At 34.3% G+C, this 14,432-nt stretch overlaps 1 protein-coding gene across 1 annotated transcript; it reads right to left on the bottom strand.

Moving 5' to 3' along the window:
• Window positions 1–218: 218 nt before the first annotated feature.
• Window positions 219–1,145, bottom strand: LOC127878532 (adhesion G-protein coupled receptor G6-like). The gene has a single exon (XM_052425064.1). The coding sequence runs from the start codon at window positions 1,143–1,145 to the stop codon at window positions 219–221; it is 927 nt and encodes a 308-aa protein (XP_052281024.1).
• Window positions 1,146–14,432: the final 13,287 nt, after the last annotated feature.

Raw genomic sequence — 14,432 nt, 5'->3', positions numbered from 1 at the left:
ACACACTGTCACTCACTGGGGCTCATAAACTGACATGACGTATTTCATTCACTCTAAATATAACTCAAATGATCAACACCGAAAAATAAGATAGTATTATAAACGGAAAGGTTAAAATATTTTCACATCCGCCTACAATAAGTAAAGTAGGATACCGAAATACAGTATCGTGTTTTAAAGGGTTTTGTTTCAATCGTAACAACAACTCTTTCGTTCAACTACGTCACGTGTTGAGAAGCCTGGGCCATTTCCTTGGTGGGACGAGTTTTAGTTTGATTTGTGGACAAGCTTTTGGGCGCAGCGAATGTGTTTTTGAAGAGCAAGCTGGCAACACGTTTGTTTATCACGAATGAGAACATAATCAAAACGCCTTGACTGGCGTTGAAAATTATGAAAAGAAATCCAAACAACTCTACGTCGGTTAGCTCATAAACGATCCCAAATATCCATGCCATGCCAGTGATTGTTGACAGTTTGATGAATATTGTTATATTATTTCTCTCGCGAGATTTTGTACCGTTCAATTGAGGGAGACGCATAAGTTTTACGATAACGGAAATGAACATGACCAAATTAGTTACCATCACTACAGAAATAGGAATTGCAACAAAGAACAGGTTCATCCGTGGATTGGTGAGGTAACAAGGATGACCGCCATAGCCAAATGTGTTATTTGTTTTCATTGATACTATTACATGAGAAGCAGACAGAACTATCGCCAAAATCTCCGCGACAGCCACGTATCTTACGTATGTACTGTATGGAATTGGTGCATTCTTGCTATGGTTAGTCAAACTGGTGAACGTTCGCATTATATGAAACGTGCATATGAACATCCAACCGAATCCGGACAGCAAACTAAAATGAAGTAAAAACCCGAGTGTTTTACAGAGCCATTCAACATCAACAGTAACAAAATTATTAGCAAACAGCAGCGAACTGGAAATCAGTAACCATGTAGACAATGACATAATATTTAGGCCCGGCAGTGTTCGTAGATTTGGTAGTATTATATAAACGATAAGCGTGGCTATCAGCGATAGTATGGATATGGATAAGCATATCAAGGAGATATAGCCAAATACCGCACTGGTTTTTGAAGGATTGGATGACACTTTGGTAAAATATTTCGAGCGTTTTTCCATGTACTCTTCCCAGCAAACTGATATATTACCACTAAACATGCGAATATACGAGTCAAAAGTAAGAACAGTTTTACCAATGGTGAATTTAGTATCAGAGAGTAATAATTCATCTGAAACCGGTAAATGCTCAGAAACGTCGTCTGGAGTGATTGTTACACGGGAACAAAATGGTGAAGGTGTCATAATTATAGTACTAGAACAATCATGTGCAATTGTGGGATTAACGGGCAATATAGCATTTCCACTTGATGCATCATTAATAGAGTATTCGAACGCTTCTTTAAGTATGAGGCTGTGAAGTCTATTGTTAATCTCCATTAATGTCGATGTTGACAACTCTTTATTAATGCTAACTGCGAACCAGCGCGGATCAAAATAACTAAATTCCATTTGATAATGTCCAATGAACTGATTTTTAAATACACCGCCAATATTCTGCATTAGTTCGGTAAAATTTTGGACGTTTCCAACATACAAATAAATATCTAACAGAAACGCTTCAATGTTTTCATCAAATTTGCCACCTCTTAGAATATCTCCTACGGAAGGCATTACTGGTAATTTCAACTTAATGAATGACCTGCTTTCGCAGAGTCCGATTCTATGATTTAACAAGCGCGCCTGTGCTCGAATCAAGTTCGGAAAAACCTTTTCAGCGAACAAGGTAATTTCATTTGACTTCAGCCTCGTTGTTTTAATTGGAATCATTTGAACTTGTAAATTTAGTGTATGGACATTCTCCCGGTGGGAGGTCGTGTCGTTCATAACACATCGACTGATATCCCTCTCTGACAAAACAAACCCTTTTGCACACGAGAGTTGGCGACACATTTTCTGAAAATATAAATTGATTATCATTAAATAGTTAGTACACATTAATGAATATTTATGAAAGTGTATAGGAAATTGAATTAATACCGCTAAAAAACAATCTAGATATATATTTATATATATATAATATATATAATATATATATTAAATATAAACCCACGTTAAGCTATGAATAAGAATGTATCTATCTGTTACAAATCAATATAAATGGACGGATTAATACAATAATTACAATAAAAATAACTGTATACGCCTTTCAACTTTATTTGTGTGAGATTCAGTGAAATATTATGTAGTATTAAATATTATCACACTATTATTATATAATCACTAACCCCAGCTTGTCATCGGGTAACCTTAATACATTTCGGGCAAGCTAATCCTACTCTGCTATGAGTCATAATAGTACATTAGACAAATACTTACAAAAAATGTGATTTTATTCGGATATTTTCCCATTTAATCGCAATGTTTACATGTCTGCTTGTTTTGCCGTTTAAATTGCCTTCATTACGTTTTCTTAACGTTTTGAAAAAAAAATGTATCCATTATAAAGGCCAGGGTTGCTCAAAACGGAACTTCATATTTCCATGTTTAATCATGTGATTCAGTAAATCGTAATAGTTCTGAATAGTGATTGTATTTGCGTTTACGTTAGTTGTTGTAGGGTTGAATTATGGATGGTGATAGCATGTCCTTGAGTATTTGTTAAATTGATTGGACAGATTAAATACACGAACCAACTTCCGCTGTGCAGATCTAGTCTTAAAACTGTACAGACGTTAAGAAAGCGTATGCAACGACCGTTTCAACATCTTAACTTTGACTGTTTGCAACCATCCAATGCTTAACTGTTTGCTTCGTAGAATTAAGATAATTTAAAAATAGAATAAGCTAATGTACAAAAGCTATCAAATTAATTACCATAAATTGATCGTAAACGGATTTTGAAGAGCATCTAGCGTCGCCATCTGACGGAACTATATTGTTGTCTGAATAAGTTTCGCCGTTTGACGAAGTTTCACTATAGTCTAAATAAGATTCGTCGTTTGACGGAGTTTCACTATAGTCTTTAGTCATTTTTTCTTTTGCCATGAAGAATAGCAGAGCGGTATAAGATACAGGCTCTGATGGCACTTTCGAATCTGGCCAATAACAGTAGTCATCTATTTCAGCCTTTTCATAACCATTGCACATAAAACAATGCACGTTTTTGTATTCGCCTTTATACACAGACTCGTACGATAGGCATGCTTCTTCGACGTTAGGGTCATAGCCTCGCCAATTTCCAGTCATGTTGCATTTGTCGATCATTAATACGCACGACGCAGGGTCTACATTATATTCTTTCGGAAATTCAAAGATGACATTACAGTTTGGTTTTGACTTAACAAACCTAGATATGTTTTTTGGGTTATTAAATACAAAACCAAAATCGAATGGACTCAAACATGCCTGCATGGGTCTCCAGAGAATAAAAGCTTGTGCCGCTCCGTGGCAAACTGCGCAGTGACCGTTTTTATATGTTACAGTATAGTTCAAATATGAACCAGACAGAATCTTCGAGTGCAAAGAGGATCTTGGCAGAAACATCTCAAAGCTGTCATTGAAGTCAAAGTCATGATAATCCTTCTCGCACTTCATTCGAGTTCCATTGACGTCATGATATTCGGAAGGACATCGAGAAACCATGATATATGAAGATTCGGCATTAGACGACGTCCAGTCGAATTGTCGGAACTGTGGATACACGCACTTTTCATGTTTTATGCGAGCAAACTCGTCTTCGGATAGTCGGGCATTTAAGCGGTCAGGACAGCAAGCATTTCCGCACGAGTCGCTACAAAAACATGCTTTACAACATGAATATGTAGCAATACTGTATTGAGACAAATTCATATGATTCGCCTCAAAGTAACAAGTGTCTGTGTACGGACAAAGACTCCGATATTCCTCCACCAACGCACTAATGAAAGTGTCGTTTTCACCAGGATAACTCCCGTTTAAAACTATTGAATGCACACATATAACTACTTGTAGAAAAATCAGGAAAAGTCTGCGCACGGACATCATGATATCAGCGATTTTATCTTTCAGCTGGCGATTCCATTAAAAATGTAAAAGAAAACAAAAAATCCTTGTAGTTTAATAATTATATAAATAATTCCTACGTTAAAAGAGCACTCGTTACATTATTACATATGTTATCGCCATAAATGCCACATTAGGTAATAGACAATTCTCTGTTTCAAGATAATGCGCATATGGAATATCCAAATTGCAATATGTGTGTTTATACAGATACATTACGGGAAGTTCTCGAAAATGGAATGTAGAACGTCCAATCGGTTCAGAGATTGCTTCTAAGGGCGGTGTTAAAGGTGGGGTTATTTGACGACAATTCTTGATTATGATTGGTCCACAGTACGGGATTATGTGTTGTTGAAATAACCAGTAACTGTCAAAATGCTTAATGCGACCTTCTATAATCACATTTTATAAAATTGCTGTCAATACATGAGCATGAATCAAATTATATGAAAATAAATAAAATGCGCATTTAATATAAGGGGAAATATTTATTCAAAAAGGGTTTGATTTACAATTTTTTAAATGCTTGTTGATACCAATTCATTCATAACAATAAGCATGTTTTTGTTCACTCCTGGTTAGTCTCACACACAAAGCGTGAGGTTCACTCATATATTGATGATATATTGATCATATATATGATGTCGGTCGTCATCGTTACTTTGAAATTTTGCTACTACTTATCCCCGATTAGCCTGTGCGGACTGCAAAGGCTAAAATGGGACGACAATTTTCGCTTTAAAGCATAAAGCCCTGTTTTCCGAGAGCGCAGCTCATGTTTGTTAACAATGTTAAGTCATTCATTTCAACGAGAAGCCGACTAGTTTCTTGATGTCCATACCAATGTAGTTGACACACATATTAGTAAATTGCAATAGTATTTGTGTGAAATTATTGTTTAATTAAAATCTAATATTTCCAATGGGGGTATCGGGTAAATGTAATGATTCAAATCCCATGATACCACTCACTAACACTAAACTCATTTATAAGCGAATCATAATGCATATTTATAAATCCATTATGAATGAAAGGATTTTGTTTAAGTGCAGTTATCTAAATTTTATAATGTCATCGAACAAAGACCAGAATAATTATTGTTTATAGCAGTGTTCTCAAACGTTTTAACTGGGAGGGAACGAGTGTTATCTAAAATGAATTTAGAATCATATGACTCTAAATAAGAGTAAAGGATGGACAATTATTAAAAATCATCCTATTTATTCTGTATCGACGATCATGCCCAGACATGATAGACAAGCAATATCGCAAAACATATATATATGGAGCAGGTGTTCATTTTGTATTGTTATTTAACAACTATCGTTCACTGAAATCGATAAGATCAAAGACTTATGACTAATATCTGAACAATTCTTATCCACATTTGCTCTTAATACATTAAAGGTTTTGGAACAGTATTATACATTTTTATTTTTTTATTTTATTTTCATATTTCATAAGGTCATGGTATTCTGCATCCAAGTTCTCAGACATTCACAATTCCAGCACTCGATATATGTTCCCATTTTACTTATAACTATTCAAATAACAAAACTCTTATGAGCCTAAATATTGATAACGCAAGAATGTTTTGGTTTATTTGATATATACCTGTCTTATATTTTAGTTAATGATGGCAAATGAGGTGTGACAATAGTGTACAGAAAATATCATCACATGAGTGTTTATATCTACCCTTAGAAAATAAATAAAAGTACTAATCAATAGTCGTAATTCATTAAAAACATTATCTCTCAAAACAAATACTGACAGTAGAAAAATACAAAAAGTGAGCATTCCAATTGTTTCCGATGAAACCTTGATCGGAAAATATTTTAGTTTCACCGCACAAAAGTTCCAGTTTCATTTCCAATGTTACACACGTGTATATATGCAAAAAACATAAAAAATGAGGATTTAGATGTTGCATAAATTTATTTAACACATTGTACTTATTGGCGTCGCACTGAAGTGCGGCGACTAGTATGTAATACGTTTTTTTCGCTTATGGGAGGAGAAGTTATTATACGGATCAATGTATATATTTGTGTTGTCAGAATATCTTGCATAATGATGATTTTTTTGGTGAATTAGTGTAAATAAGTACTGCATTTGTGCCTATAACATTTACTTCAACATGTATTGCCAATGATACACAGCTAATTATTTTAATTAATAACTGATCACAGGGACTTGGTAATAATAAAAGATCACAGGGACTGGGCAAATACGCGAACCGGTGAAACTTTCTGGTTTTGTATAGAAACAAAACATAATCAAAATATATTTATTTTGTGGTTTTTCTAACAATAGCGCAGACTTTTGCTGTTCGAGTTTTGGTTAAAGGTACTGTCCAACAGATTAAAACGTCGTTCGACGCGAATCGATATTTTGGGAAGCTACGAGGATTGTTTATATTACTAAAAAATAACTCCGCGTTTAACGTGAGCGTGGATGGTCGAGTGGTTAAGTCGGGCGACATTTTACTCCAAGCTTCCATGACTTTAGGAGTCAGAGGTTAGAGCTTTGTGGAGGTTAACGTTTTTTCTTCTTTTTTTTAAATTGTATTCTTATTTTTTAATGGAGATTTTTAGTTCAAATGTTTAAATTTATCAATATAAAGCATCAAAAGCAGTTTATGACAAGCTTTAATACATGCCAAAATCTGTTGGACGGCCTTTTAATGCGTATTTTCTTCAATTTTACAAGACGACAGCGATTACAAGGTTTATTGATTTATTGATAACCGTTACACTACAGTCACTTATTAACATCTAAGTTAGAAGATGATTTTTCAAGCGGTTCCGTAGTGTAGTGGTTACACGCTCGCTTCATATGTGAGAGGCCCAAGGTTCGAGCCCTAGTAGAATCAAATTATTTTATTAGTGTTCTATGCTAACTATTTGTTTTGATGTAGACATTTTAAAATCCATTTTACTACAATTGGGCATTTTTATTAAAATTAATGGATGCCGCGTGGTGACAACGTTAATTAAAATGTCTTACATTACTTAAATATCTTATAAAAAATACACGTGTTTTTATATTAACAAATAAATGCAAACAACATATCTGTTATCCATGTATTATTATGGTTGTCTATCATGGGCCCTAAGTACTATCCCTACCACATGTCGAGCGCGAAGCGCGATACGTATTATTGATTGTAACAATGAGTTGTGATAAAGGAAGCAGCCGCTTATCAAGGAGGAGCTGTGTCCCAGCAACCCGTTTCCCTAGAGTCAAGCACACCTCGGAGTTTTTTTTTAAGAACCACATATAGAGCGCGAAGCGCGACACGTATTACTATCCAGGTGGTATGGACCCCTTAGCATTATCCGACCATTACGTCCATAGTTATCATCCTTAGAATTTGAGAAATTTTGAAATCCTTGTTCAAAGTCCAAATTTTTTATCCGATTCTTCCCAAACTTGCACAGGTATTTTTATCAATGAAGACCCAACCCAAACCCGATATGAGCAATATCGGACCATAAGTCCAGAATTATGTCTCTTTGAATTAAAAAATAAAAGTGAAAAACTGCTTGGTTAGGTGATTATATATGTCAACATTTTTAATCAGATTCTTTCCAAACTTACAGTTTCTTCATATCAATGAGCATTTTTACCTCATTTAAAATGAGAAACATCGGGACAATAAGTCCAGAATATTTTTCTATTAAATTTGAGAAAATAAAGAATTTCCACTTGTTTAAAAGATTTCACAACTTTCGTCTGAATCTTTCCAAACTTGTTAAGTGTTTTTATATCAGTATTACTCGAACCCTATTGAAAATGATGAATATCGGAGCAATAAATCTATTATGATCTTTTACTGAATTTGAAAGTATTGTGAAATGCAGCTTCTTTAGGCAATTTACAGTTTTCATTCAATTGTTTTTCTCAAACTTTTACAGTGTTTTCAATGAGTTACCCCTATCGTAAATGAGCAACGTAAGAATAAGTTCAGAATCATCTCCCCTTGAAGTTGAGAAAAATATGAAATTACGCTTACAAGATGAAGCAGATTTTTTAAAACCTACACAGTTCTGTTCCATTTATGAAAAATGCACACGGATACCAGTAAAAAAAGGAAACCACTGTAAATAAAATGAACTATGAAATGTTAAGGGGGTTATAACACAAAATCATAGATAATGGTTATTTGGGGGTTATAACACAACATCATAGATAATGGTTATTTGGGGGTTATAACACAAAATCATAGATAATGGTTATACCAGTATCTTTTTCTATTTTGTTTAAAATAATCGGCAAATATATTAATATTTACAGTAGAAAAAAATCGTTCCATGTAACTTCATTGAGAGCCTTTTACACTAAAATTCCCGACGCCCTTTGATGCTTTGCATCAATACTTATCTTGTAATAAACTGCAGTAAATAATTTGTAAACGGAATCAACCGGGCCAAAAATAGTTCACCGTATTAATATACATGTAATTTATCAATCCAAATCAACAGTTTTCTCGAGACTGCTGAAATGCACTTCAACAACACAACAGATGGTAAACTTAAACTTCATTTTGCAATTGCAAGTAAGAAATTTGAAACAGTGCGTGTGTTATATTTGTCGAAATCATGTTACGTTCAAATTGTGCAATCAGGCAATAAAAGAGATGATGTAATTTAAGAAACACGTGGTATTTATTAGTTATTTTAACTCTATGATGAAAACGTACCGTGGCTCACAAAATGTTTCAATTTTTACCTAATTTAATTTTTGAAGAAGTCACCTCTCCCAAATTTGGAACATTAATAGACCCCTGCATTAATAGACCCCTGCATTAATAGACCCCTGCATTAATAGACCCCTGCATTAATAGACCCCTGCATTAATAGACCCCTGCATTAATAGACCCCTGCATTAATAGACCCCTGCATTAATAGACCCCTGCATTAATAGACCCCTGCATTAATAGACCCCTGCATTAATAGACCCCTGATATTTACTCATGACAGGGCAACAGATAAGATTTCATGTGAATTAGTTTTCACTGCAAGCTTTTTGAAACAATTAGTTTTTCCCCTCAAATCAATTCGTCAAAAAAATCCAATTAATAAAAACTTTCCTTTATTTCTGGGTGAGATGAGCTCTTTTATATTCGGCGGTGACAATTTGCAGCAATTCTTATTGCAATAAATTAACTAAAGTCATTATGCATTCATATTGTCAATGTTTGCTTGCTAATTTTAATAAATTCATTTAATTGTCTATTGACCAAGCATATATGATAATGAGTCTGTTTTTTACCAGTCCTGTGTTTCTGTCTCAGACCACACATTTTTAGCTTTAAAACACTCTTTACAACCTCTTTACCCAACGAATTGTTTCGCGTTAAAAAATTGAAACATATTAGGCGCGCATGCCGCTAATGAAATTTTTTTAGCACGTCCGCGTTTAGAACAAGATGCCGACATTTTCGCGTATTTTTTTACGGAAGAAAATTTTTATGTAGACACCGTCCTGAACCTGTGTTCATATAAACTTTTCACTAATATTACGACCGTACTGAAAGTTACAATATACTAATTCAAATCAAACACGGTATGGAGGGTATCGGTAAAATAAAACGACAAAGAATCGATTGCAATTTGTTTTCCAATTTTGTAATCGTTAAATGTACGATCAATTTTGTATTTCAATTCGTTTTATGTACACTTTAAATCGTAAAAACGATAAAACGATCCTTATCTGTTGCCCTGCCTCATGTGTATGAACTTAAAAAATGAACAATATGATAGCCTCATATTACTTGTATAATGAATGTATTGTACTATTTGAAAATTGCATTGCTTTAAACCTTTTTTACAAACACGTAAAATAGAGAGCGTAATTAATCACGTGCAATTTATTGGTGTCCAGGTAAAACAACAATTACTGGTTTCGCAATTTCATCAGCTTACATTTAATTACTGACCATTTAGTGTGGAATGACATCATTCAGTATTGATTTCAATTATTTATAAACAAGTTTAAGTACATTCAAGGTTTTGTATTTTTTGAGCATGCTTTAAATAAGACATGACATTGGTTCTTACGACATACCATTTTTTATGGAACAACTCAAGTTTGAAAGATTTACAAAGGTTCTCTTACTGGAAATTTTATTTAATAACATTTGTATGAATAAAGTAATCGTGTTCAAACTGCTAACTCACTTATATTAAATGTATCTGTATATAATTTCCTGGTAACATAAAATTTAGTATATTTTGATTTAATCTTTTTCAACAGCCTTCATTACTAAGTGTGAAAAAAATCATTAATAATTATTCAGTTTATACTAGTACTGAAAGACACATTTAAGCCATTTCAGTGACAAAGATTGTATATACCTCATTTAGTGCAAACTGCTCGAGAGAACTCTTAAATGTGACATAATCCGATAACAGTTATAAATTGCACCATTACCAATTTGTGTTACCACTACAATCAGACATGTCAGCAAACTCAGTGCAAATGGGCTCCTGAATGACAAGCTCATGTGTCTGTGAAGGTCGTTCTAAATGCACGAGTGCCACTAATACCTGTCTCATGCAGGGATTTGCAAGCATTTCATTCGAGCACTTGTTATTCCTTGAAAATCGACAACATTTAAAGGGGCCTTTTCACAGATTTTGGCATTTTTTTAACTTATTCATTAAATGCTTTATATTGATAAATGTAAACATTGGATCATAAAAGCTCCAGTAAAAAATCAAGAAAAAAAATTAAAAAAAGGAAAAGAACATTGCCCGGAGCAGGTTTCGAACCAGTGACCCCTGGAGTCCTGCCAGAGTCCTGAAGTAAAAACGCTTTAGCCTACTGAGCTATTCCGCCGAGTACAAATTCTTGACGTATTTTATACATTATATAAGCAATCTTCGTAGTTTCACAAAATTTAACGACAAAAACAGAACTCTCCTAATTATTCAATCGTTTCGCGTTGCAACGCTTTATAATTTTTAGGTTTTAAAATCGTCAAAAGATGCATATAATGGCTATATTAGAGCATGGTTAATGTTCAGTATTACTGTTTCCTCACAAATATCAAAACTAAAACGAAAACTTACGAATCTGAAACAACTTTTTTCAATTTTGTCAATTTACCAAAGCGTGAAAAGATCCCTTTAAAGGTGCAAACTCTGATTACCAAACTCATCCCTGTGGTGGAAAAGGAATAATACGGCCACTGAGGACACCTGGCGTTATTCATGTGCGTCAAGTCTCGTCCAATATTAGCCTGCGTACAGGCTAATCAGGGATGATACTTCCGCCTGCACTGAATTTTCTTTTAAAAAGAGACTAAAATTCTATAAATGCGGAAAGTGTCCTCCCTGATTAACCTGTGCGGAGTCACATGCTACATGCTAATCAGGACGTACACTTCATGCACGTGCACCTGGTTTTCCCAGAGACCTGCTCATATGGTATCTTTTCTGTGATAAGAAGGCTCTGAGTTCAATAAAGGAGTTAACTAACAGCTAGTGGTACATGTACCAGCAGAAAACATATTAAAGGAATCTTTTCACGTTTTGGTAAATTGACAAAATTGAAAAAAGTTGTTTTAGATTCGCAAGTTTTCGTTTTAATTATGATATTTGTGAGGAAACAGTAATACTGAACATTTACCATGGTCTAATATAGCCATTATATGCATTTTTTGACGATTTAAAAACCTGAAAATTATGAAGCGTTGCAACGCGAAACGATTGAATAATTTGGAGAGTTCTGTTGTTGTCGTTTAATTTTGTGAAACTACAAAGATTGCTTATGTAAACTATAAAATACGTCTCTCATCCATACTTGGCATAATAGACGAGCGGTCAAATTAGTTTTTACTTCAGGACTCCGGGGGTCACTGGTTCGAGCCCTGATGCGGGCTACTTTTTTTCCTTTTTTAATTTTATTCTTGATGCTTTACTGGATATTTTTTATCCAATGTTTAGATTTAATGACAAACTTCAAAACATGGCAAAATCTGTAAAAAGGCCCCTTTAAATTTTCAACCAAATAATTATTTGAAAAGAATGTTCATTTAACACTTCTAAACATTATAAGTATATGTTTGGTTAATCCCCTGAAAGCATTTTTGCTTTTTTCAAACTTGCTACAAATAAACAAAATATGTTTTCAAACCAAGAATGGCCCTTAACTAAAATCAAAATTTTCAATATGTTAACTAAACAAGTTTGTGTGTAATTTTTCTATGTGCATATTTACAAGAAGAAAACATAAGTCCATTATTTACAAAAGAAAACATAAATAAATGAGTCGTGTTCTGAGAAAACTGGGCATAATGCATGTGCGTAAAGTGTCGTCCCAGATTAGCCTGTGCAGTCCGCACAAGCTAATCAGGGACGACAATGTCCGCTTTTATGTCACGTTTCGTTTAAATGAAGTCTCTTCTTAGCAAAAATCCAATTTAGGTGAAAAGTGTCGTCCCTGATTAGCCGGTGCGGACTGCACAGGCTAATCTGGGACGACACTTTACACACATGCTTTATGCCCAGTTTTCTCAGAACGCGACTCAAATGTACCTATGGACGGACAGAAAGACGTTCTTTGAAATTCCACTATACCCCTATTTACTTTTTAGTGAGACAACCAAAATCTTTCAAGATCACTATAAGGTATATCAGCTGTTGAAGTTTATGTCGAATCAGCCAAACATTAAAACAGGTGTTTGGGAAAAACTAATTTAAATAGGACTAAATTAAAAAATTCTAGAGTGCAAAACATGCACAAAAACTTTAGCCTGAAAAACGTGTTTCTGAAGAATTCACTTCTTATAATCATTAACTAATAGGTAATTATGATATTCCTGCTATAAAAGTTTGACCTTTATCATCCCAGGAGTGAAAGAGGAGTTGAGTAAACAAAATTTGGGACGTACATCGCATACACACAAACATTTTGACGGACGAACAAGTGCAATACTAAATGCCTCCCACTTTGTGCGGTTATAATAATAACACGGCTATACCATTTCCTACAATGGTGTTAACCCACACGTTGGGTGATAAGAAACACTTAAAATGCATGACAAAAACAACACACCAGCCAAAAAATACACAGGGGAAAATTCATCTTTGCTTGTAAAATACATTAAGACCCAATCACGTTTGCTTTCAATCCAAACGTCAAATAAACACATATCTAGCTTTTACTCACTCTCTATCTAACAATATTATCTGCGCCAAACATAATTAAATGTGTTTCACTAATGGGAAAACTGTGAACATTTAATACATTAAGTGCGAATCCATATTAATCCTCCATGGACGCAATATTTTTATGTGAAGTAATCAAACACATACAGGTAAAAGCCTGCAATATGTATTCTTGATATTGTGTGATAAAACGTCCATTAGTTTGGTCTAAATCAATCATTGATACCAATGTTCGCATTCATGCTACTAAAGTATAAAATCAAAGTACTGACAGTACTGGTGTGACGATGCTTTTGAGAGGATGGATTTAAAGCATCAAGTTAAGTTTATCTACATCACCACAATCACCACAATTGTGTATGTTGGTACGAAAAAAAAATGGTACAAAAATTTTGCGAAAAAAATTTGGGTATGAAAACACATTTGGGTACAAAAAAAATATTTGGGAACAAAAAAATTGGGACCGAAAAAAATTTGGGTACGAACAAAAAATTGGGGATGAAAAAAAAATTGGGTACAAAAAAAAAATTGGGTACGAAAAAAAAATTGGGTACGAAAAATTTTAGGTACGGAAAAAATTAGGGGAACGGGAAAGTAGTACCTGTGGGGAACTTGACCCACACTCGCACATTTTCGGCCCTTTCCGTCAAACATCAGATAAGTTCCTCGAAGGCAATAGTATGAATACACATTTCGGAAGCGGTAATGCGGTCCTACCTACGCGCGTCAAAATGTAAGCGAAATATTTACACAAGTCTGTCAGGAATAAATGAATTAACGAAGAAAATCGTGTATTGATGTAAGATTTTTGAAGAAATGTGCAGAAAATATATTAAACAAGAGCTGTGTTTGTGAAACACAATGCCCCCTGCTGCGCAGCTTTGAACCCATCTATTTTACCTTTGACCTTGAAGGATGACCTTGACCTTTCACCACTCAAAATGTGCAGCTTCATGACATACACATGCATGCCGAATATGGAGTTGCTATCTTCAATATTGCAAAATTTGACCTTTGACCTTGACCTTGAAGGATGACCTTGACCTTTCACCAATCAATATGTGCAACTCTATGAGATACGCATGCACGCCAAAATTGAAAAAAATATGGCCAATGTTAAAGTTTTCGGACAGACAGACAGACGATTTATATTTGACATTTGACCTTGAAGGATGACCTTCACCTT

This window comes from Dreissena polymorpha, chromosome 4 (genome assembly GCF_020536995.1).
Source record: "Dreissena polymorpha isolate Duluth1 chromosome 4, UMN_Dpol_1.0, whole genome shotgun sequence".
NCBI lineage: Eukaryota > Metazoa > Mollusca > Bivalvia > Myida > Dreissenidae > Dreissena > Dreissena polymorpha.
The sequence above is the reverse complement of the archived record's forward strand: the minus strand, read 5'-3'. Positions and strand labels throughout refer to the sequence as shown.